Raw genomic sequence first — 23,063 nt, forward strand, 5'->3', positions numbered from 1 at the left:
AATTCCTTATGATCCATTCATGGGATGAGACGCCCTGTCTCCAGCTCTCTCGGCCAGGTGGAGCCCTTCCGGAGGGAGGACAGGCACTGGGCCTTCTTGTCTGTGTAGATCCCACAGCACCCGCCTAACAGTGTGCTCAGTACAGACTGTACGAGCCGGTGCCTAATAGGTGTTTGGTGAATGGCATCATGGGAGTGTGAGATGGACTGACAGACACGCAGTGTGAACTGGAAAAGCCCGCGGTGAGATCCACAGCAGGGGAGACAGATGCCACCCTCTGGGGCAGGGGACTCTCTGAACACGGGTGTCAGTGACAGACAGACAGGTTTTCAGAAACCATACCCGTCACTCCAGCGCCCTTGCCATTCGGTCTTGCCCCAGGGGTTCCACAGGCAGACGAGGTCTTCCTGGCCCCTCCTGTACTGAATCTGGAAGAACAGAGAGGAAGCTGTCAGAGATCTCCAGCAGAAGTCCGCAGAAAGAGGGGCGATGAATGCAGCTGCTTTTCACCTCCAAGGACTCATTTAACTTCTGACCTCATTTGGCTGCAGCCAGAAAAAAAAATATTGAAAGGAAAAATAAAAATCAATGTGCCCTGCCTGCATGGGGTCGGAATGAGACAGAGGAGAAAACGGCCCCTTTCTGCTCAGCGCCTCCTGGGGCAGGTGCAAGGTCCGTTCCATGAGGCTACATCAGGGACTGAGTGGCCGCGACTTAACGGCGGTAAGTAGCCCGGGATGTCGCCTCGGGCTGCGGACAGGGTAACTTTCCAGCTCCCTAGCCTCCTGCAGGGCCTGTCGCAGCTGGTATCTCTACCCAGACCTGCTGCTTCCCTTCCAGTCCCCACTGGGAGCTGTGCCGGGTCTCCACAGCCCTGAGCAAGGAGGACGGGAGCAAGACTGGGACCACGGGGGATCCAGAGGTCTGGGGCTGCCTCATCCCGCGCGCCTCTGGTGACGAGCAGGGCGCCTTGATGGCTGGGACGTCCCTTTCCTCCGGGGGCCTCCTCATCACTTACTCCCAGACCAGGAAGCTGGTCCATTTGCTCCTTCAGACCACTGAGGCCAGAGGGCAGGTCTGTTGAAAAATTACAATGAAATTATGGCAGCCTTTGAACCCTCAGTCCCGGATGCAGGAGCCCTCAGCCTGGCGAGAGAAATTAAAGTATGATCGAGTTGTAGCTGTGCTATTGATCTGTGCTAATGTCTGCGGAGACAGAGGCCTGGAGGGCGAGGGAGGGGCGGACGTGGTTAGTGACTCCAGGTCAGAGGAGGCCGAGCGGAACAGCGTCCCATGGAGAAGAACCTGTGTGCTCCGCACCAGGCTCCAGCTGAGTTCCTGATGTGGGTTACAGCCTTCAGTCCTCCGAGGTAGATTTGTATACAATCTGGTCTGGTAGAGGAGGAAATTGAGCATCAGAGGTTCAGCCACATTCCCAAGGCCACAGAGTAAGTGGCAGAGGCAGAATTCTGACCCTAACCCTGCCAGTCTCCAAAGCCCAGGCTCGTAGTTTTAGAACTGCGGCTGGATGGCGTCCAGCCCTTGCTTCGATGTGGCTGGGAACCTGATCCTGCACAGAACCCGAAGCCACCTGGCCAAGGCCACGTGATCACCCGCAAAGCATTGCCACGGAGGAGCAATGCAGTCAGATGAGGGTCCGAGAACCCAGCTTGGGTCATGATCTTTTCCGCGGCTTTTCCTGATCAGCTTCTCTCTTTGGCTACATCGCAGTGGAAGGTACTCTGGCTTTAAATGCCACACGGGATAAGGGGCTCCTGGCACAGACCCTGTTTCCTGCCCCTCTCTGCCCTACCATGGAGTGCTGCGGGCTTTGCACACAATGTGTTGACCGCCAGCACCGGGTGGAGCCCATACGCAGGACAGGAATAACGGTCGCCCAGTGGCCCGGAGCGCTTAACGAGCCCCCCTCAATGCCTAACAGACAGTCAAGGGCTCAGCTGGGCACAGGGGAGAACAGCAGCCAGTGATTGGAGGGTGCTGGAGGGGCTAAATGAGGCATGCAGATAAACACTCACCGCTTGCCCAGGGGAGTCACGGACCAAGCTAGGTACATAATAAAAAATGCCAGTTTCACTTATCTTCCTGTCCGTGTCCCGCCCAAAGGGAGGATGAGCAGATTAAAAAGCACACCGCATTTATGGGCTGGTTTAATCTCAGCGCTTGCAGAGTGACAGCCTCCTCTCTCTGGAGGAGAAATGTTTAACCAAGTCAAGTTCTTGGCTCCTCATCTGACTGCCCTGTTTTTTGTCAGTGCTGGTGACCACAGGGACCGTGGCCGGGTGGTCAGGGGTCCGTCTGAGATGACAGCTAATCTCTGCCCCGGTGTTTCCTTAAATGTGTTCTCTCAAATGGTAGTTCCACAGGCTGTCAATACTTATTCCTAGAAAAAGTTCTCATGGTTGATTCAAACTAAGGTGTACCTGTCTGGTTAATACAGGCCTTCTCAAAGCCTTTAAAATGTTCATGCCCATTGTGAATATCCAAGTAGTATTCACTCTTCACAGAGGGTCTCCCAGGCTGGTGAGCACAGAGCAGAGGCTGGGAGTGGCAGCACGGACCCTACAGGATACGCGGTTTTGATCACCGGCCTTCACAGGGGAGGTGCCTGTTCGGACCACTGACTGCATTATAAGAACAGCTCACAGCATGTGCTGTGGGGGTGCAAACATTCACATTGTGACAGGAATCATTTGGAGCCCACACCCCAGTTGAGCCCACAGCCTGACTCCTGAGTTCACCTCCGTGCCAGCCTGTGGTGTTCACGAGACGGCTCCTAACCTGACGGTCGCTGCCACCCCCATGCCCAGACTGTGGGGACCATATCCATCCATGGCCACCTGGACCTCTCAGCACACAGGTCCCTCCTCCTCTGTGTTCAGAGGAGAAACAAAGGCTTTTCCATGTGTAACCAGGGCCTGGCCAGCGATGGAGATGCAGGCCCTTCCAGTCCATGCCCAGCACAGATATGGTCCCTCTTTCCCGGAATGCGGACCAGAGCCACGGTCTTGTCGATACAGCAACCCAGGCAGCTCTGCCACCTGATCAAGTCTGACACACAAGGAAACCGATGCCTGTCTCTAGCCTAGACTTGTCCACATTTGGGCCAGGGGAGTTGTGGGGAGCAATGTCTGTACATGGCCAAGCGTGAGGATGGTGCTGGCTGTCCCCACAGAGACTTCAGGGAAGGGAGTCTGGAGACCCTGGGTTCATCAGGACAACGTCTTCCTTGATTGTGGGGAAAGTGTTTTGAGCTCATCACATGTGATCTGTGATGAAGGATCAGTGACATCATCTTCATGGGCCGAGGACAAATGCATTCATTCGTTCACGCGAGTGCACTGGCTCACGGACCCACCACCACTGGCGGTGCCTCGTTTCCCAGGTGCAGTGCAGAGGAAGCAACTTGTTCCTGATCTCTGTCGGGCGACGGAAGATATTGTCCCTGTTCCGTGGATTGGAGCACTCACCAAAACACGAAACAACAGAGCAACGGCCTTAGGTCACAGGACAGGAGAGAGACAAACTGAAGCAGAGAGAGGGACGGCAGGCGGGAGAGAGCGGGCCCGGACCCCACACTGCCTGCCTGGCCCCGAGTGCCTGTGAAAGTGTCCCCTGCAGTTTGGAGTGCTCTCTCTCAGGCCCGGAGGACACGGTTAGACCTCAGATTTGGGGGAATCCGGAGATGGGGGAATATTTGTGGGAAGTCATCACAGCCTGGCTGCATGACACACACAGAGGGGCCTGAGGAGCTGTGGTGTCGCGGCCCGGCCACTTCGGGTAGCTGTGTGACCTTGGGAAAGACAGTCCCCTCTCAGCTCCGCTTCTTCATTTATGAAGGGAGGAAGCTGGCCTTTGGGAGTGTTTTCCAGACCAAGCGATACTGCACGCAATAACTGCGCGTTTCTGTGCACCCAGCTCTGCCGCCGGGAAAAGACTGCCCTCCAGTGGCCCCCCTCCCCCTCCTTGGGAATAACGTTTCAGCACGTGGTGGCCCAGCCTGACAGCAGGTTTTCCAGCCTCCGTGGGGCCGCAGTGTGGCCACATGTTTGGGTTCAGGTGATTGGGATCTGGGAGGACACGGTGTGTGCCTTTTCCGAGGTGTGCCTTGCAAAAGGATGCAGAGGTTTCCCCTGGCCTCTGTCTCTTCCCCGGGCTGGGGGGAGGGCACCGGGAACGGCCAGCTGACCGGGGCTCACAGGTACAAGTCCAGTGTTGTGGATGGTGGAGCCATCTTCTGGCTCTCGAATCACCTGCTTACTTGAAAGAAAAACGAACTTGACCTTGTTTGAGCCCTGTATTTTGGAGGGTCTGTTAGTTACAGCAGTTTGATTGGTATGTTACAAATAAAACCCTTGAGGGCAAGACTTCCCCTAGAGGCGACTGGCTAGTTCATTCTGCTTTCCTTTGGGTACCCTCCCAGTCTGGCTCGACACCCTGCCTGAGATCACCTCCAGGACAGCAGGACCCCTGGGGGCCTGGGGGACGAGAGTCCTGGGCACCCGGACTTCTGGGTGAGTAGAAGGCCCGGGCTGTCTGTGATGGGTGCCGCCACGGGTACGTGTGGTAAGCACTCGGTCCAGCTTTGCTGGGCTTGCCGAAGGCATGCGATTCTGGCTCGTGTTCCGAGGAGCAGAACACGGGCCCGGGGAGCCTTACCTGCCCGGCTCGGGTCACGGTGTAGGCATGCTGACTCACCAGGCCGTTCTCCATTCTCATGGCCTCCCCTGTGGGCTTACAGGAGAACAGCAGACCATGCATTAGACTTTCAGAGGTTTCTCCAAGAAACAAAGCACAGTTCACGGCAGCGGAGCCGAGGCTGGATGAAAGTGTCCCACGGACTCACGTTAGGACGGCACATACTCCTGGACTCTTCCGGGGCAGAGTCAAAGGCTGCTGGGGTTGAGGCCCCAGGCATGTCACACCTCAAGAGACCACCCCACCACTGACAGAGCCCCCGTGGGGTCCTGAGCATGGGGCTGCTTGCTCCTCCAGTCACTCGTGGCCAAGGAGACAGCAGGAAGCCTGTCTGCGGGGTGTACCCCCCTGCTATGAGGAATTGGGGCTTAGAGTGCGTCTTAGTTTTGGGGTGGCATTTTGGGTTAGGGATGTGTGACTCAAAGGCCACATGTTTAAAGAGTGAAGGAAGCATCCTTGTGAGTAGGGGACTGGCCATCTCAGAACAGACTAATAATTTGGAAGGTTGCCCCGACTTTTTAAGATGGGACGAGCTGCCCTTGGAAGGTTGCCTTAGAAACAGTGAGAACCAAAGGGCCCCGTGCCGGCCAAAGAAATGATTAGGCCAAGGCTTTGGAGTCAGACGGCAACATTCAGACGGCAACCTGCAAACCCGCTCAGCCCCCGGCGGAGTGATGAGTGTTTTCCTTGGCCTCTGGGCCCATTTCCCCTTCTGCAAGCGAATGGTGCAGCCCTGGCTCAGAGGGAGGCCGTCCTGAGAACGAAGTGATGTGGGCTCGTCAAGCACAGTGTCAGGGCTCCCGTGGCGCTGACCATTCCCCTCCCTAGTGGAATGAACCAGCGGCCGAGCACTGCTGGGTGAGGAGAGACTCGAACCCATGCACAGGCTTTCTGGTCTACTCACCCCGGCTGGCGTGCCGCAGGTCATCAGGGAGCCTGCCTGAGCTGCTGCCTGTATCATCTGCACCAGGTCGGAAGGGGAGGCGTGCAGGTCGATGCTGGTGACCACCCCTCCCGTGAGGTCCACCAGCGCATCGGGGAGGTGGCCGTAGTGCAGGTGGAAGTAGGATCCATGAAACCTGGGAGGGAAAGTCAGACCGAAACTCCTGTGGGGCCGTCAGTGAGACCCTTGGGAAGGGAAGCTAACACCTGAGCTCTGTTTCCCAGGTGAAGGACTGCCCATCCCCCCCTCGGGCCACGGCATCCGTGTGCCTGGATGGAGATTCTAGCCCTGCCGCCCGCAGCCCATCCTTTCCCTGGCGGCTCGGGCCCGGGCAGCCCAGGCCGGGCAGTACTGTGCAGAGGTCAGCACTGCAGGGGCTGGAGCGCAGCCAGGGCTCAGGTCCAACCTCACCATGTGCTTAGTTGCTTGACCTCGGACAAGTCACTTAACTTCATGGGGCTGGACTTGGTGTAGTGCCTGGCTCGTGGAGAGCCCTTGATAAATACTAGATGTAATTATGATGAGGACCCACTGTTGCCTGTTCAGTTTAACAGCAGTGGTAAGTGCTTACCGTGTGCGGGTATCACGCTAGGCACTGAGCACTCAGAGATGAACGGGACCCCATTCCCGCCCTCGGAGCGCCCACAGTCCACAACCCCGATGCCTGCCTCTGTCCTCACGCTGTCCAAACATGACCCAGGTTTCCCGTTCCCGTTCTCAGAGGTAGCGCCCCAGCGTCATCAGGGAGATAACATAGGTGACGGGTGAAGATGCCAAGCCCTCCGTAGGCCTGTGGCATAGGGACATTCCTACCACAGCCTTCTTTCTGGTAATACAAGTCACACAGGGATCAGGGGCCTGGGCCATCCCTGCGGCTGCCTCTAAGGGGGCTGCAGCCTTGGACAGACCCTTTCCCTCCCTGTCCTCAGCCTTCCACCCGCAACAGCGAGGTCGACTGGATCTGGTCTGGGGCTCGGACACCCCTTTGTCACCCTATTTCCACCCCTGTCATCCTCTCTTCCGAGCGTCACCAGAATTCACACAAACTCGCTTCAGCAAACACACATCAAGCCGCCATCAAGCAGGACACCGTCCCAGGCACAGAGGCCGAGGATGGCTTAGAAAGTCTTTTCGTAAAGACAGCTAAGGATTCATAGGACAGAATGGCCATGCTGCAGGACAACCACGTGACCGAGCTCAACTTGTCAGCAAACTGGTTCTAAATCTTATCTTTCCCTCCCTGTCTGACTCAGGGCTATGCCTAGACTCTTATCTGTGGGTATCTGCTTGACCAACCACAAAGCTCACCTTTGATCTTGACTACGCCTGGTTGGGTCTGACTGTCCTGATTTCCCACAGGTTCGGTGGCTCCAGGTCGCAGGTTAAGAGGGCTCTGCTGAGGGCACTGGAAGTTCACAGAGACCGGGGTTCTGGAACCCACTTCTGAGCCCAGCAGCATGACCTCCTGCCTGCAATAGCCCTTCCCTGGCAATACACTCAGCCCCCCCACCCGCCGCTCAGTTTCAGGAGGCTGCACAGGGGTCAGTCCAGAAAAGCACCTCCAGGCTCTGTCCTGTCACTTCAGCCTGTGTCCTCAGGGTCTGTGGACCTTGTCTGACGTCTTGCACCCACACATTCTGCAGTCACCACGGAGACAGTGGACAGGAGCCCCTGCTCAGTACCTTCCACGGCCTCTGTCTCTCTGCAGTGCCCACAAAGCCTGTCCCAGCAGCTTCGGGTGTTTGGACGAGGAGCTATCGCTCTGCTTCACACACACGAGCTCACAAATTCTGCTGATGCCTCAGACACATGGCAGCTATTCTTAGCCCCCTTTGCTGCCGGGAGATAGAAAAGGAAGGAGAGAGAGCGAGAAGGTCGCTCACCCCGCCTGTCACTGCGCCTGGTCCCCTGAACCCAGAAATTCTGAGAAAGCCTTGTTCTCACCCCTCTGCTTCGGCCTCATTTTGGGGGACATGTCTCTTCCCCGAAAAGATGGGAAAGAGGGGAGAATGCAGATGTCTGAGTCAGAGCCAGAAAGGATGTTGAAATGCGGCAATTCGTAACTGCAGACACTCTGGAAGGGTTGGCAGGCAGCGGCCCGCTCGCCCCCTCCCCTCTCTGTGTTATGACCTCGGGGGGAAAATCTGCAAACACAGATCCCCACTTCAGCTGCCTTGACCAGTGCATTTCCATACTCCCAGCCACAGGGACAGTGGGAAGCTGGAGTCCACCTATTCACTCGTCAGTGCCTCTGCCCCGAGGGGAGGGGCCCTCTGCACCTGGGCAGAGGGGTTCTGCGCTGGTGCTGTGTTCCCTGGTGCCGGACTCTGGGTTCCGAAGAAGCAAGAGACAAATCCTTCTTCTGTAGGACTGACGGTGTGAAGGGGTGAGAGAGGAACATGTGACCCGGGAGGACCAGTCTCCCTCCAGCTTGGCCTCAAACACCCGGTGACCTTGGGCAAGTCATTTCACTCTCTGAGCCTGTGTCCTCTTATCTCAAAGGAGGAGGCAGAGCCAGGTGCTGACGGCAGTGGCTGCAGCTCTCACATGCTGTAATTCTATTTGGTTCACCCTGCGTTCTGTAACTTCCTCCTTCGGATAGAGGGAAAAGCTTCTAAACAGCTTACTAGTTTGAAGCATTTTATCCTCGGCTAGATTTCTTTAGGCAGTGGAATGTGGACTCGGGTCCAGTTTACCGTTTCTTTTCAAGCCCAGTGATTGCCTTAGGTCAGCTGTTAACAAAATGGGGTCAGAGTCATCATTTCATTCCACAAGCTCTCCAATTCCCCAGGTGAACTGCCAGGCCCTCCGCCCCCTTTACATAAGGAAAAAACGAGGCCCGAAGTGTGAGGCTGACTCCACACTGGAAAGATAATGCAACGTGTGTGTAAGTAGCTTAGACATGAATTAACCTCCCCGAGCATATGAATTGGTGCAACAACCTTGACTGTGATCTGGGCTTCGTGCGCAAATCCTCATGAATAGCTCTTCTCGACACTGGAGAGAGCAGCCGTGTTACTGTTCTCACGAGGCAGCTCACAAGGAAGAGTGCGAAAGGAGGGGCCTTGAGGCATCTTGCTGTTGAGCTAGTGACCTCCAGAAGGACAGGGCCAGGACAGTCTGCAGGCTTGTCACCCTCCTCAGGGCCCCGGATGGGGTTGGGCAGGGCCTGTGGTCTTCTGTCACGTGGCCACAGACCTCAGCAGAGCCTCTCACCACATCACCACTCAGAGCCTGGGCTGGACGGGTTGGGTAGGATGGGCTTTAGGAAACTTCATAAGGCAACACTCTCCACCACCTACTTCCTTCTGAAAGACGTGGTCCTCCGTCCTTTCCTCTCCTAGGGTTGATTTCTAGCTCTGATGTGTCCCTCACTTGTGTGGGTCTTTAGAAAGTGACGTCGTATTCACACACGTGCTCTCACACTCACCACATGAGCCAGTCTGAGACCATCCCAGTGCCAAGCACAGCGCCTGGCCACTGTTAAATGCTCAGGGAACATCTGTTGAATGAAAGCAACCCAAAGAGTCCAAGGAAAGCATGGGAACCAGGGTGCTTGTAAATTATGAGCTTGTCAACCAGACGACAGCCCCTGAATCATGGTGTTTGGACGATACAATAACACACAATTTCTCCCCCTACCGGCACTAAATGTGATCTCACAGAAGCCACCGCAGGCCCCCACCATCCTGACCTCACTTCGAACCGTCCCACCCAGACTTCTCTGTTGGAATTGTTGCCTTTGTTGGGGATGCCTCCCCCACATATTTCTCCCTGTGCTGAAGTTCTACCCGTCCTTCAAGGCCTCACCCAATGCAACTTCCTCTGTATAGCCTGAGACAGATTCTGAGTCCAAAAGTTAGAATTATTTTCTCTCTCCTCTTCCCTCTCAGCAGACTATGACCATGATATTATATTTATTTGGGCCCTATACCAGCCCTTGCAATGATATAGTGTGTATCTCTGTCCAGCCCCGCCCTGCCCAGCCCTTGCTATGCGCCTCTGGATCCCTCCCAAGGGCTCCAGCACAGCCTTGCACACAGTGACTGCTCGTGGAGGGTGCCCAGCTGGGCGGCAACGGCTCTGATGCTCCCAGGGGCACCGCTTGCATTGAGCAAAGCTGTCAGAAGTCCCAGGGCCGGCTGGGGGGAAGCATCTCTCAGGGCAAGTAGCTGCACCAGCAGGGCCAGCACCAGGCCCTGGGCTGAGGGGCGGGGGCGGGGGCGGGGTGGGGGCGGAGCGGGGCGGGGCGGGGCGGGCCAACCCTTACTTGGCATAGGCTTTCTCCAGCAGGCAGGGCCAGAACTCTTGGTCGTTGAGAGGATGCACAAAAAGGAACTTATTGTTCAGGATAGGCAGGCGATCGTCAACCACCACCTCCACCCACTGGCCGCACTGCCAGAACTGGAAGAGAGATGATACGAGACCAAGTCAGTCACAGAAAGTGCAGCAGAGAGGAAGCGGACTTGGGGTCCAGCTCGACTCTGCTACTAACTCTGGCCTCACTTTGGCAAGGCCTGTGAGCTCCAACCAGGAGACTCCAGGTACAGCTGGGCACCAAGTGGCAGTAGGGGAAGCAGACGCTGAATGACAAAGGAGATGGTAGATACAGAGGCTATGGCCGACTGGGAGCAGAAGGCCGGGGGGAGGCAGGGTTTGGGAGGTGGAGGAGAGGCGGGGAGGGCATCCAGATGGCAGGGACAGCGTGGGCAAAGGCCCAGAGGCCGAAAGATGAGAAGAGCTCAGGAGGACGGAGTGGCTACAGCCTCCTCCGGCCCCGCCGTCGGAGCGACGGCAATGCAACCAGCTGGCATTGCCCTGCTAAGAGCACACAGGGAGCAGATGTCCTCTCCAAAACAGACCGTTTTGATCCTCAGCATTCAACTCTTAATGGTTCACCCAGGACATCGCCAAATGAGGAAAATTCATAATAAAGCCAGCCTTTGGAGTTTCTTCCCTGGTCTCCCCTGTGCTGAATGAGCAGCAGGCCTGTCGGCTTCAGGCCTGAGCCTTGATGAGGGCGAGTCTCTGACAGGTGGGCTCCGCGTGAGCCCGGGTGGATGCGCTCGATCATCTGCTCGCACTGACAGGAAGCCATCCACGTGGCCTTCTCCACAGCTGGGTGTCCCAGATGTTGGGCTGTTGTATCCAGCTGAGGATGCACTTTCAAAGCAGAGATGGAGACCAACACAAAGGTGTCAGCGGAGACAAAGCAAAGATGTTTTCACGGTCACTAATGAACCCCTGTACTGCAGCCGGTTCCCGCACAGCTGTGGACTCGTGTCCCTATTGCAATAAGATGCACCGGCAGGTGAGGCCGAGAGCCAGCGAGGATGTCATTAGAGGGAGATCATGAGTGTGGCTGAAGCACCAAGGGAAGCTAATCCGAGCTCCTAGAAGGGGGTACTGGAAGGATAGCCTAATCTGGATGTGGATTTCATGGGATAGTAGTGTCGTAGACAGTAACCATTCAGTGGAACGGTGCCTGAGTCCTGGTTTTGCCACTAGTTATCTGAGCAACAGACATGGGGTAAGACACTGAATTCTCTGTGACTCAGTCTCCTCGTCTGTCAAATGGGGGTAAAAGAAAGAACTGCCTCATACTGTTATGACTGGGACCAGATGAGGCTGTGAACGTGAGACTACAGTTTTGAAAGTAGAAACTGGTTTTCAGTAGCCTTTTTGTTCAGCACCTCCTGTGACTGAGGCACTGCAGGTCATCCAGAATGAACGAGTCCTGGCTTGAGTGAGCTCCCCGGTTGGTCCCCCAGTAAAAGTCACCTTTACCCCACCTTCCCACACTGGTAATGTTGACCAGACTTGCTCTCCCTTTATCAGATGTGATCATGTCCCAGAGATGTTGCAAATGGCCTGACTGGTCAGAAATGAGGCTTCAGACCTGAGTTTCTGGAGTCACCTCTCTGGGCGAGGACAGCTGGCATCCAGACAATGTTTGAACCCTCCAAGAAGCATGCTGGTGCCATTCTGTCCACACCAAGTGTCTGAGGGAAACAGGAAGTGTGTGGCAAAGCATCCACGTTGCCCGGGCCCCGGGGCCTTTTCCAAACAGCAGGGCCCAAGCTCAGAGTGTCGAGAAGAGATATACAGAGGTCAGCACTGCAGCTGTTTCTGGGCAACTGGGGGACTTTCGTCAACACCCCAAAATGCAGAGCGTGTCCTGCCTGGGCCTCGAGTTGTCCTAACCCCTTGTCACTCGACCAACACTTGCAGCCCCGAGGCAGCTCGGACACGGCTGAACCCTGTGCCTTCTGGCCTATTTCTCAGTGTGACCCTTGGACCAGCCACATCAGCATTACCTGGGCACTTGTTATGAGACCCAGGATGCAAACAACTGGACTTCACGAAGAGTGAACGGGACGGAGGAGGATCCCAGAAACAATGGGGGTAATTAGCTGGGCAGAAAAAGGAGGCAGGTCTTCAGAATGAAAGGGCTTGCTGAATTCCAGGCAGGATACATTTTTAAAAGGCATCATTTGAACATACTCCAGAAAAATTTTTAGGAGAGAAAGAGCCTTCCTACTAACTTGTAGTTTGAGAGAACCAGTTAGATACAAAGTAAGGACCTAAATTAGCATTGGGTTTTTTCTTCTGTAACATAGGAACCTATACGACAATGGGATAATGTTTATAGACTCTTGAGGAAAGGGAATTTAACCCAAGAATCCTAAACCCAACCCAAATATCATTCTTAAGAAAGAACAAATGAAATACACTCGTGTAATCTGAGGAAGTTATTCAAGAAACTACTCATATCTAATGAAGATGAAATTGGAACAAAAGTCTTCAGATAAGGGAAATGAAGGGTGAAAGAAACAACGGTGAGCGATAACTTTTGAGTGTGCCTTGTAGAAGAAACACCCAACAGTAAACATGAAATTGATCGTGAAGGGATGAGCACAGAGATAAGAAGGAAATGTAAGTAACAGGGAACTGGACTAGCAATATGAATATCAGATGAAGAGGAATTCAAGGCCCAAAGCATTACTTGTGACAAAGGGATGTATCTGTCACCTTGATTTCACCAACCAGAGAGCAAGAACCTTTGGGCACGAATGAATACAGCAGGAAGAATATAAAGTCAGAACATCTGAAAACATAAGAGAAACAGCCAAACTACGACTTTGGGGAACTCCATTCACCTCTTTTAGAATCTGACAAATCACACAGACAAAAAGAAGCCAAGATAAGAGAGATGATTGCTGGTAATAAAACATTTACAAAAAAACTGTGGTGGACTTGACCGTAAATAAAACTTCACAATTTGCCAAAACACAGAGATTTTATGAATTATATTTTTTGGTCATAATTTAATAAATCTAAAACTCTACAACCAAAAGATTACCCTCTACAAAACTTAATCAAAACTAAAAAATATGTTATCTTAAGATTAATAAAAGTAAGATATTTTATATCAAAACCTATAGATACAAATAAGATCTCAGAAAATTTGATAGTCAAAGTTTTTGTTTAAAAAAAGACTGTGAGGCCCTGCCAGTGTAGCTCAGTGGTTGAGCATCGACCCATGCACCAAGAGGTCACCGATTTGATTCCCAGTCAGGGCACATGCCCAGGCTGTGGGCCGAATCCACAGTGGGGGGCGTGCAGGAGGTGGCCAATCACTGTTCTCTCTCATTGATGTTTCTGTCTCTGTCTCCCTCTCCCTTCCTCTCTCTCTAAAATCAATAAAGAAAAAATATTTTTTTAAAAAAGAAAGTAAAACATAGTAGTTAAATCATCTGGATCGACTTCCTATTTAAATGTGATTTCTTTAACTTGCAATATGTTCAGTAACAACTGATCTGCTTGGGTCTCTTATTTATCTTGGAGTTAATTTTTGAAATTCATGTTTTTGCCAGGAAAACCAACTGTTCCTTCTATAGTTCCAAATTTATTGTCAAAAAGTTGTTTTCATGATTTTCTGAAAATTTATTGAATTTCTTCAGATCAGGGGTTAAATCAACTTTATCAATCCCAATGCTATATTTTTACATTTTCTTTATTCAACCAATCTGTTGCATTGGTTTTTGATTGGCCATTGATTTTTAGAGAGAGTGGAAAAGAGGGAAGGGGGGAAGAAGAAAGAGAGAGAGAGACAGAGAAACATCGATGGGAGAGAGACATATCAATTGGTTGTCTCCCACACGATCCCAACCGGGGCCAAGGATCAAACCTGCAACCCAGCTACGTGCTTTTGACCAGAATTGAACCCACGACCCTTAGGTCCCTGGACTCTAACTGCTGACCTAACTCAGCCAGGGCTCATAGTCTTTTTGTTTTTCTTTATTAATTTTAGAGAGAGAGGAAGGGAGCGGGAGACAGAGACAGAAACATCGATGACAGAGAACATTGATTGGCCACCTCCTGCATGCCCCCCACTGGGGATCGGGCCCACAACCTGGGCATGTGCCCTGATTGGGAATCAAACTGGCAACCTCTTGGTGCATGGGTTGACACTCAACTACTAAGCCAGACCAACTGGGCAAAATTATCTTTATTTGCAGATAATATTAGATAACTAAAACATCCAGACTCCACTAAAGAAAAAAATTAGAACAAATAAAGGAATGTGATAAGGTAGCTAGAGAAAATTTAATATATAAGGAGTGGATTTTCTCTTTTCAGCAACATCTAGTTAGAAATGAGGAGGAAAATCTCATTCACGTGAGCCACAAAACTGTAAAATATTTGAGACTACATTTACCAAGAAGGGTATAGCACCAATATGAAAACATAACCATAACATTTTATTGAAGGGCATAAAACTAGTTCTGAATAAATGGAAAGATAGACCATGTTTCTGGAAAGAATCATTAACATAATAAAAGTGCAATTTTTCCAAATTAATACATAAATTTAATGCTGCTCCTTTTCGCCTCACAGTGGCTTTTTTTTTCATTAGACACACTGATTTTAAATTTCTCATTGACAATTAAATGTGCAAGAATTACCAAGATATTTCTGAGTAAAGAATAATGAGTAATAAAGGAGAAATCATCCTACCAGATGTTATAGCTTACTCTAAAGCTACTGTAATCAAAATAACAAGATGCAGCACAGGAATAGACAGAGATAAAAGCTCAGTGGTGATAAAAGACTCTTTTTTTCTTCTGCTGATTGTTTCTGCCATTTAAAAAAAAGTACATGAGGGCTCGCTCCCCTCTCAGGAGCATGCCCGTGTCTTCCCCTCCCCCGCCCTCCCCCACAGGCACGCACCTCCTAAACTCTAAGGGACTCAGGAGACTTGCAACCAGGGGAGCAATGGGCAGCAGCAGCTCGTCCCAGGCAAACCCCTTGAACCTGTCTCCAGCGCCCCATTTGCTCTGATTCCTCCGTGAGCCAAAGCAGCCCTGCCTAGGCTCTCTCCAGCTGCTGCTTCTATCCTAAGCCCTTCCTGGTTCCACTGCCCCAGCTTTAGTAAACGTGCTCTCAAAATCAACTAAACAAACAGATAACTACAAATAATTTGCATGCGAACGTTTTAACTGTCATCTTTCCCACGTGCTGTCAGATCGTGAGCTCAGACCTTTCCTGAGCGCGCAGTGTGACTGACGCACGCGCCCCTTCCCCGCCTCGGGCGGCCAGGCCAGGCCAATCTTCAGGACGGTCGCCTCCCCGTGCTCCGAGAGAACCATGTGGGAGCACCCCAGCGGCACACGTACCCAGAAACAGAAAATCCCTGCATACTGGTGGGAGAAGCTTTGGTTCCTCAGGATCTTCTGCAGGTGCTGTGGGTTCTGGGTCAGGGAGCCCAGCGCCGCCAGGAACCAGCAGTCTGCTGTGTGGGGACACAAGCCAAGTGTGAGAGGCCCCCGGGACACGCCTGAAAGCCCACCCCACGCACCGCGGGTCTTGTTACCAGCGCCCACATACATCCTTCTGAATAATGCGGTGGTTCCCTGCCAGAGAGAGAATTGAGGAAGATTCACTGAGGACAGTTCTAAGCCACATAGAGGAGGAGCTGGTGGTGATGGTGGAGGTGAAGGCGGTTTGAGGGAAGTCAGGAGACCCCAGACAGAGGTGCCCAGAGCTGAGCTACACGTCTTTTGCTGTCAGTATTGGTGACAATGGTGCCCTCTACCATTTCAGAAAACAGATTTGTGCTTTTCTTCGCTGATACTTGTTCAGCCCCTCCCTGTGTCAGGACCCCTCTAGCCCACATGGGTTCTCTCCTCTTCTTCCTCCTGGAAGGACACGTGGCCTTGAGTTTCTCCTGGGATGTCATGATGAGCCCTTCTCCCGAGTCCCCCCTCCTTTATCTTCAACACAACCAATGGTTTGAGTGGCACCTCGGTCAGGCACTGTGGCGGGGCAGGAGCCAGAGACGCCCTTGGAGAGGTCCCGTCTTCAGTTAGGGGGAGCTCTCCTAGGAGGATGATTGGCTTCTGGGGCTCTCCCCAACACTGCAAACAAGCCACAGAGGCTTCTATCGACTTAGCCCAAGACACCGCGATTCCATCCGGTGAAGTCCAAGTGCAGGCATCGCTTGTGAACTGACATTTTAAGGATATAGTCTGTCCTCAGAAGAGTTGCTGTCTCCCAACTCTCTGTCCACTTCCCCCTCCCAGCGAGTCCTTTCCCTCCACTCCCGGGCTTCTGGCTCGGGTTTCTCTCGGCCAGTCCTGGTACCAGCCAGGGGCCTCCTCCCAGGCAAGCCCTCCTGTCCCCTATCCACACTGCTCAGCTCTTAGCAACAACTTTGTCCACGGCTGTCTGGTGGGTGGGAGGGAGTCAAACAACCACAGCCCTGGATTCAAACCCAACTCCGCCACTTGTTGCTTATGTGACTTAAGGAAATTATTTTGCCTCTTGGACCCTTTGTTCCCATACATCGAGTGGGGGTGTTACCAGGCGCCAAGGAGGGAGCACACACAGAGCACGGGCACGGCCGAAGCTCACGAGTGTCACGTCCCGTTCTCGGTCTCTCTCCTCCCGTCTTCCTGACGTTTCTCCACTTGGCGCTCAGACTAAACCCTGTCCGATTCCTCCCTTCCTTCGACAGTGCCCCACTCAGAGGGCTCTGCGCCCCACTGCTGAGTCAACCTGCAGGCTGCAGAAGTGGGCGTGGGCAGTCCAGAGTTCCGAGGGTTTGCGTGGGCATCACCCTCCACCCTCTCTACCCGGAGGCTGACTGCGCAGCCAGCCCTGATCCATGGCCAGGAGAGAGGAGGTTGAGTTCTTACCTGCCTCCCCTTGTTGGATGTCAAATCTGCTCACACCTTCCAGGATGAAGTGAGGCTCTGATTTACCCATCAATATATCCTTCGGAAAGAGGGAGAAGAGCCATGAGCATCTTTCATTCCTCTGTGACCCACAGTGGTACCCAAGACATCACTCACTTTGTCTTTGAAAAGTAGAGGTTAATTCTTAAATAGGTGCTTAAAAGTTCCCCTCATTCTTCAGGTTTTATTGCTATCAGGAAGGCAGATACGAAAGGGGTGTATATGTAACTGACAAGACCGGCAATAAATACATAAGCAAAATGCATGAAGAGAGAACATAAATAATGTCTCAGCCGTGCTGGTCCTAAAAAGCAGTGTTTTATCAAGAGGTTATAAACAAGGGGGAAAAGAATCAGGTACATTTATTAGAGGAAACTTTTACAAACAATAAAGCTTCCCTTGTGAAATGTCCTCTCTTAGAAGTCAGCGCAGGCCTTCTGGGCCCCGGGTTCAAGTGCAGCCCGTGCTGTACCGGATGCAGGGTGTCGCGTTACTCGGATCTTGCCGGCTCCCTGGCCAACTCACACACTGGTTCGGGAAGACCACGGCCCTCAGCTCCGGTGCTGTTACTCAGGGCCCAGGGCTTCCCCACCTCTAGCACCACAGACTCTGTTGGCCATAGAAACGGGTTGCTAGGGAATTCTGCAGCGCTGCAACATCTGGGAGAATTGGGGGAACTTGCAGCAGACATGAGGATGGTGAGTTTCTGAAGGGGCTCCCAGGCCCTTCAGGCCAAAGGTCTGGCTCCTGCTGCAGCCCCACCAGCCTCCAGGCCTGCCCCCTGCGAGGAGCCCGCAGGATTACCCTCAGCACCTCTGCTGTGCCTAGACTTCCACTGCGTACATTTGCAGACTTAGGTAATTGTGCCTTTATCATTTCTTTTTACATCGACAAATAAGTCCCCAGAGAGCAGGGCTGCAAAGTGTAAATAGATTCATTTGCTCAGCAGCCGTGAGTGTGCTGCCAGCCCTTCATAAACCACCAGCTTCCTGGTGGAGCCGCCCAGGGGCAAGCCAAGGTGTGCGTGTCTGCAAATACGGAGGCCCGGCCGGCTCACTGACGCACTGCCCCTCCTCCCACTGCCTTCCCACAAATAGCTGGCCCTCTCAGGAGGCCTGAGGTGCCCTGGGCCCAGGCCTGGGGGTAGAGGCACCGAGTCCAGCGCCCTGCTGTTCCCATGGCTGGGCCGAACTTGGGGGTCTCTCCCAACACAAGCAAGTAGGGCAGAGCTCGCTGCAGTGCCATAAAGGGAGGGACTCTTCCAGCTGCAAAACGACGGGTCACTTCAACGACTTCTACTGCCCCCTCCCCTTCCCCTGGAAAAGGAAGCAAAGGTCCCCATGGAGGCCTCTGTCGGTCAGCAGATGCTCAGACACGCCACCTGTGGGAATTGAAGAAGAGGGTGGAGGCCAGGGGTTACTGGACCAGGAGTGCAGTGGACGTTGCTCAGCGTGCTCGGCCACCCCTCCTACAGCTCCTCACTGGTTTTTCCTGGTTCCCAGCAGCGATCGGCAGAGGAGGGGTATGTGTGCGCTCCAGAGTCGCTTCAGACAGCCCAGGTGTGGAGCCCTGCTCTGCATGGCTCCCTGGGTGACCTCGAGCCACTTCCCTTCCTCTGCTGGGCCTCAGTGTCCTCGTGTGGAAAAGGGGACCCTGAGCCACTTCCTTTCCTCTGCTGGGCCTCAGTGTCCTCGTGTGGAAAAGGGGCCCTGAGCCACTTCCTTTCCTCTGCGGGGCCTCAGTGTCCTCGTGTGGAAAAGGGGACCCTGAGCCACTTCCTTTCCTCTGCTGGGCCTCAGTGTCCTCGTGTGGAAAAGGGGACCCTGAGCCACTTCCTTTCCTCTGCTGAGACTGTGTCCTCGTGTGGAAAAGGGGCCCTGAGCCACTTCCTTTCCTCTGCGGGGCCTCAGTGTCCTCGTGTGGAAAAGGGGACCCTGAGCCACTTTCTTTCCTCTGCTGAGACTGTGTCCTCGTGTGGAAAAGGGGCCCTGAGCCACTTCCTTTCCTCTGCGGGGCCTCAGTGTCCTCGTGTGGAAAAGGGGACCCTGAGCCACTTCCTTTCCTCTGCTGAGACTGTGTCCTCGTGTGGAAAAGGGGCCCTGAGCCACTTCCTTTCCTCTGCGGGGCCTCAGTGTCCTCGTGTGGAAAAGGGGACCCTGAGCCACTTCCTTTCCTCTGCTGAGACTGTGTCCTCGTGTGGAAAAGGGGACCCTGAGCCACTTCCTTTCCTCTGCTGGGACTGTGTCCTCATGTGTAACAGGGGAGACTCCAATGACAAAGCTATCCAGACACTGGCTGCCGTTGTCAAACCCTTTCCGAGGGCTGCACGCCCTTCATGGGCTGCCTCCCGACAGCCTTGCCAAGCAAGGGCTCTTTCGTTCTACAAAGGAGGAAGGAGGTAAAATGCTTAGCATAGCATCGGGCAGGGTATGTGCTCAATAAATATTGATTCACTTTGCAGTATTTGCAAAATTTAAAAAGCCATATTCATAGACAAACCCAGAACCTCAAATCCATTTATTATTAAACAACATAAAATTTAAAAAAAAAAACATGAATTAAGTAGTTGATTCACACATGTTAGAAAGAAAAAGCCAAAAAGAGCCTGGTAAATATAGGAGGAAAGACATGATGAAAGAGCACAATTAGTTAATTATAAAATAGAAAAACAGCAAGGTCAATAAAGCAAGTACATTTTTCTATTTGGGGCAGAAGGCCCAACCTTTGGCAAATGTGGTAGCAAAGCCCCCCAAAAGGTAGTAAAAATGAGGTTTTAGCAATATAAATACATGATGTAAGATTCCACACTAATCAATTTAAAAGTGCTAATGATTTTCTGATGAAAATTAACATTGCCCCAACTCAGTTAGGTTGGTGCATAACCTGAAAGATCAATAACCTTGGCCCAGTATTTTAAAATGATCAAAGAGCATCTCCCTAACATCTCTGTAAAGGCTTCCAAGTACACTTGCTTTTCCTGCTGAATTGTCTCAGACTTGCAAGGGATAGACAACTGCAGCATCACTTACAGTTTCCATGTTGTTTTTTTACAAAAGTGTGTGGGGGGAGAACCCTGTCACACTTTATTCTAAGAAGTCGGCATAGCCTGGAGGTCCAACCCAAGAAACAGAAAACAAAGAAGCACACGCACACTAGACTGTTCACTCATAGAAACACTGAAATAAAACCCCCAGCCAGTGAATCTGCAGTAAATGGTAAGACAAACCTGTGCTTGCGCGAGGTTTTCCATAGAAATTCAGGATGCCAGGGTGGTTTCATATCAGGAAGCCAATACTGTAAAAGTATTTACATGGGCCAGAGAGGAGACACTTTATATCCTTCCATGAAGGCATTTGATAAATGCACCACTACCCAAGTGATGAAAATTAAATAAAACACCCAAATTCTAGCTAATCAGGAACAGAAAGATATTTTAATGTTATGAAAATTAAATGGCAATTATTTCAAATCGAAAGTCAATAGTCAGCATCCATCAACACGGCACAAAATCAGCATTTAAGCCCCCTGCCCTCTGAGCTGCCTGGTCCTCCTCCACACTGGGCTTCCTGGGGGTGCTGGGGGGTCTCAAAGGAGGAAAGAGAGGGGATTATATCCAGAGGCATTGTCATCTGCCAGTCTGACTTCCAGGCCCCGGGAGAAAATGGGGGAAGACGGCTGGGAAGATGGTGATGCTCTGGTTCTGGGTGGGCCGGGATCACCAAGGCAGTGAAGTCACCAACAAGGGGCCAAGAATCCACCCAGAGCATGACTCAGAGTCACCGGGAGCTTTGCAGGCCTGGAGACGGCTGGGCCCCACCTGCTGCAGCTGGGATTCAGCGGTCACCCAGAGGCGGAGCTCAGGATTCCCACAGCTCCTCAGGTGAGTCCAGCAAGGCCGAGCGAGCAGGTTCCGAGAAGCAGAGGTTTGTTCCGGGGCCCCCAGGAAGTAGGCGGGGGTCAGGCGACCTGCCTCCACAGTGCCCAGCTCTTCCCCACGACCACACCGGCAGGCAGGGGCTTCTGGACTTCAGTGTTTGCCGATTCGGTGAGACGGGCTGGCCTTTGGAGGGTGCTGAACTACCCACGTGTGCAGAAGGAAGCTGCGATGCTTGATTTTGCGTCAACTTGACGGAGTCATGGGTGCCCAGAGATTTGGCCTAACATTATTTCTAGGTGAATCTGTGAGTGTGTCCAGATGACGTTAGCGTGCGAATCAGTGGACTCAGTGGGACAACTGCCCTCCCCATTGTGGACGAGCCTCCTCCAATCCACAGAAAGGAGACAGAAGTAGAGGCAGGGAGAGTGTGTCCTTCTTGGATGACTGCTGAGCTGGGGCATGGGTGTCCTCCTACCCTCGGCCTGGGGATTCCACCATCGGCTCCCCAATTCTCAGGCCTTCCCTCTCAGACTAGACCGCGCCACTGGCTCTCCTTGGTCTCCAGCCTGCAGACAGTGTGGGGCTTCTCAGCCTCCTTGACCACGTGAGGCAACTCCTTGTGGTAAATCTATCAATAGGATATAGCCACATATTTCCTATTAGTTATATGCTATAGGATATAGATAGCTATAGAGAGAGAGAAAGAGAGAGACAGACAGAGACAGAGGCAGAGACAGAGACAGAGACAGATAAACCTCCTATTGGTTCTACTTCTCTGGAGAACCCTGACTGATACAGAAGCCATCAGCAGTTGTCAAACTAAATAAACTTAGGACCTTAGTTCTGAATTGGTGGGACTCTTTCTCAATGCAAAGTGTGGGGCCATCTGTTATATTAGTTATGCCAGAAATGCACATAATGCAAGAGCCCCTGGAATCTTAGGAAAAAGGACCCTCTCTGGATGGCACCAAAGCCAGCACTCTACCGCATCATTTCTGCAGGGGTCTCTTCCAATGTGACATCACTTGGCCTATTTTCTATAGTGACTCCTGCATTCTTCCCAAAGGCTGCTGGTGCACATGCCACTCCTGCACGAGGGAGCAGCCCCCTGGCGTTTAGTCACAGGCCCTTGGGTGGGTAGCCAGAGTTCAGGCTGGGCCAGGGAGAGCATCGCTCCTTCTAATTGTGCGACAGAGATCGGCTCTATTGGTATCAATGTTCTTTGGCTCAAGGGCAGCTGGCTGTTGGCACGTGCACTTCCTGTTATCTTCTGTTAGTTGTTGCTTTCGCAACCTACACTCACATCTGTGTTAACCCCTTCCCTTCCAGAACTCATTTTGGTCCCAAGGTGAATCATTTCTGGTGGATGATCCTTTCAGAAACTCTGTCCTGGCTGCTGGGAAGGAGAAGGTCACTGCCCGGGTGGGTGACGCTGCATTCTGGGCGGCCAGGGCCAGAGTCCAGAGAGAGGCTGGGTGCTGAGCTCCGACGCCCCCCAGACAATATGGTTTCGGCCCACAGTCCATTCCTCAGTTGAGAAGTGAGATGTTTTTCACTAAAGAATGGGGACAAGGGTGACATTTTAGTCCCCAAAGCTAACATACATTGGTGACTCTGCTGTTTCCTCCAAGAAGGTATAGTAAATTAAATTCAGGTAAATGGAGTAGAAAGAAAACTTCAGAACCTCAGTCACCAACCCACACTCCATGTGCTCGGCAGCCAGGCGACTGGTGGCCGCTGCAGGGGCAGCGCAGAGGAGCCTCCTCGTCACTGCAGCGAGTGTCCGAGTGTCCGAGGAGTCCGGACGGGGCGGAGCTCCGCGACGGGGGCGGGACTCCTGTGCGCCTCCCAGGCCTGCGCGACAATGGGATGAAATGCCACATGGAAAGTGCTTAGACTAATACCTAGCATGTGCACATACTTGATCCATGGGTTTATTATTATTATCCATGAAATGAAAAGAACACAAGAGACAAAGTAAAAGAAGACTCATGGAAAGCTCTAGAAAGTACTGTACAAAAGTAAGTACTGCCAGTTGCAAGAAGGAACACAAAGATCTATGATGTGGCCACATATACATTTTATTTTATTTTGTTATTAATTTATCTTTGTTACAGATGTTTCTCCTTTTTTCCCCCACTGACACCCTCTTCCCGAACCAGCCCCGCCCCACCCAGCATTGTTGTTTGTGTCCATTGGTTATGTGTACATGCATATAAGTTCTTTAGTTTATCTCTTCCCTTCCCCCATCCCCCTCCTCTGAGGTTTGTCAGTTTGAACCCTAATT

The 23,063-nt window shown here is 52.5% G+C and overlaps 1 protein-coding gene across 1 annotated transcript in view; it reads right to left on the reverse strand.

Annotated features, from left to right (window-relative positions):
* The window catches only part of CAPN13 (calpain 13), a 49,166-nt gene that overhangs the window by 22,967 nt on the left and 3,136 nt on the right, over positions 1-23,063 (reverse strand). The window contains exons 2-7 of the mRNA XM_036263563.1: positions 16,861-16,939; positions 15,340-15,455; positions 9,930-10,063; positions 5,601-5,795; positions 4,678-4,732; positions 343-428 (exon numbers count right to left, since the gene is read on the reverse strand). Coding sequence (XP_036119456.1) covers positions 343-428; positions 4,678-4,732; positions 5,601-5,795; positions 9,930-10,063; positions 15,340-15,455; positions 16,861-16,939 — 665 coding nt within the window. The remainder of the gene's footprint in view (positions 1-342; positions 429-4,677; positions 4,733-5,600; positions 5,796-9,929; positions 10,064-15,339; positions 15,456-16,860; positions 16,940-23,063) is intronic.

The sequence above is a fragment of the Molossus molossus genome, unplaced genomic scaffold, assembly GCF_014108415.1.
Source record: "Molossus molossus isolate mMolMol1 unplaced genomic scaffold, mMolMol1.p scaffold_m16_p_15, whole genome shotgun sequence".
Taxonomy (NCBI): Eukaryota; Metazoa; Chordata; class Mammalia; order Chiroptera; family Molossidae; genus Molossus; species Molossus molossus.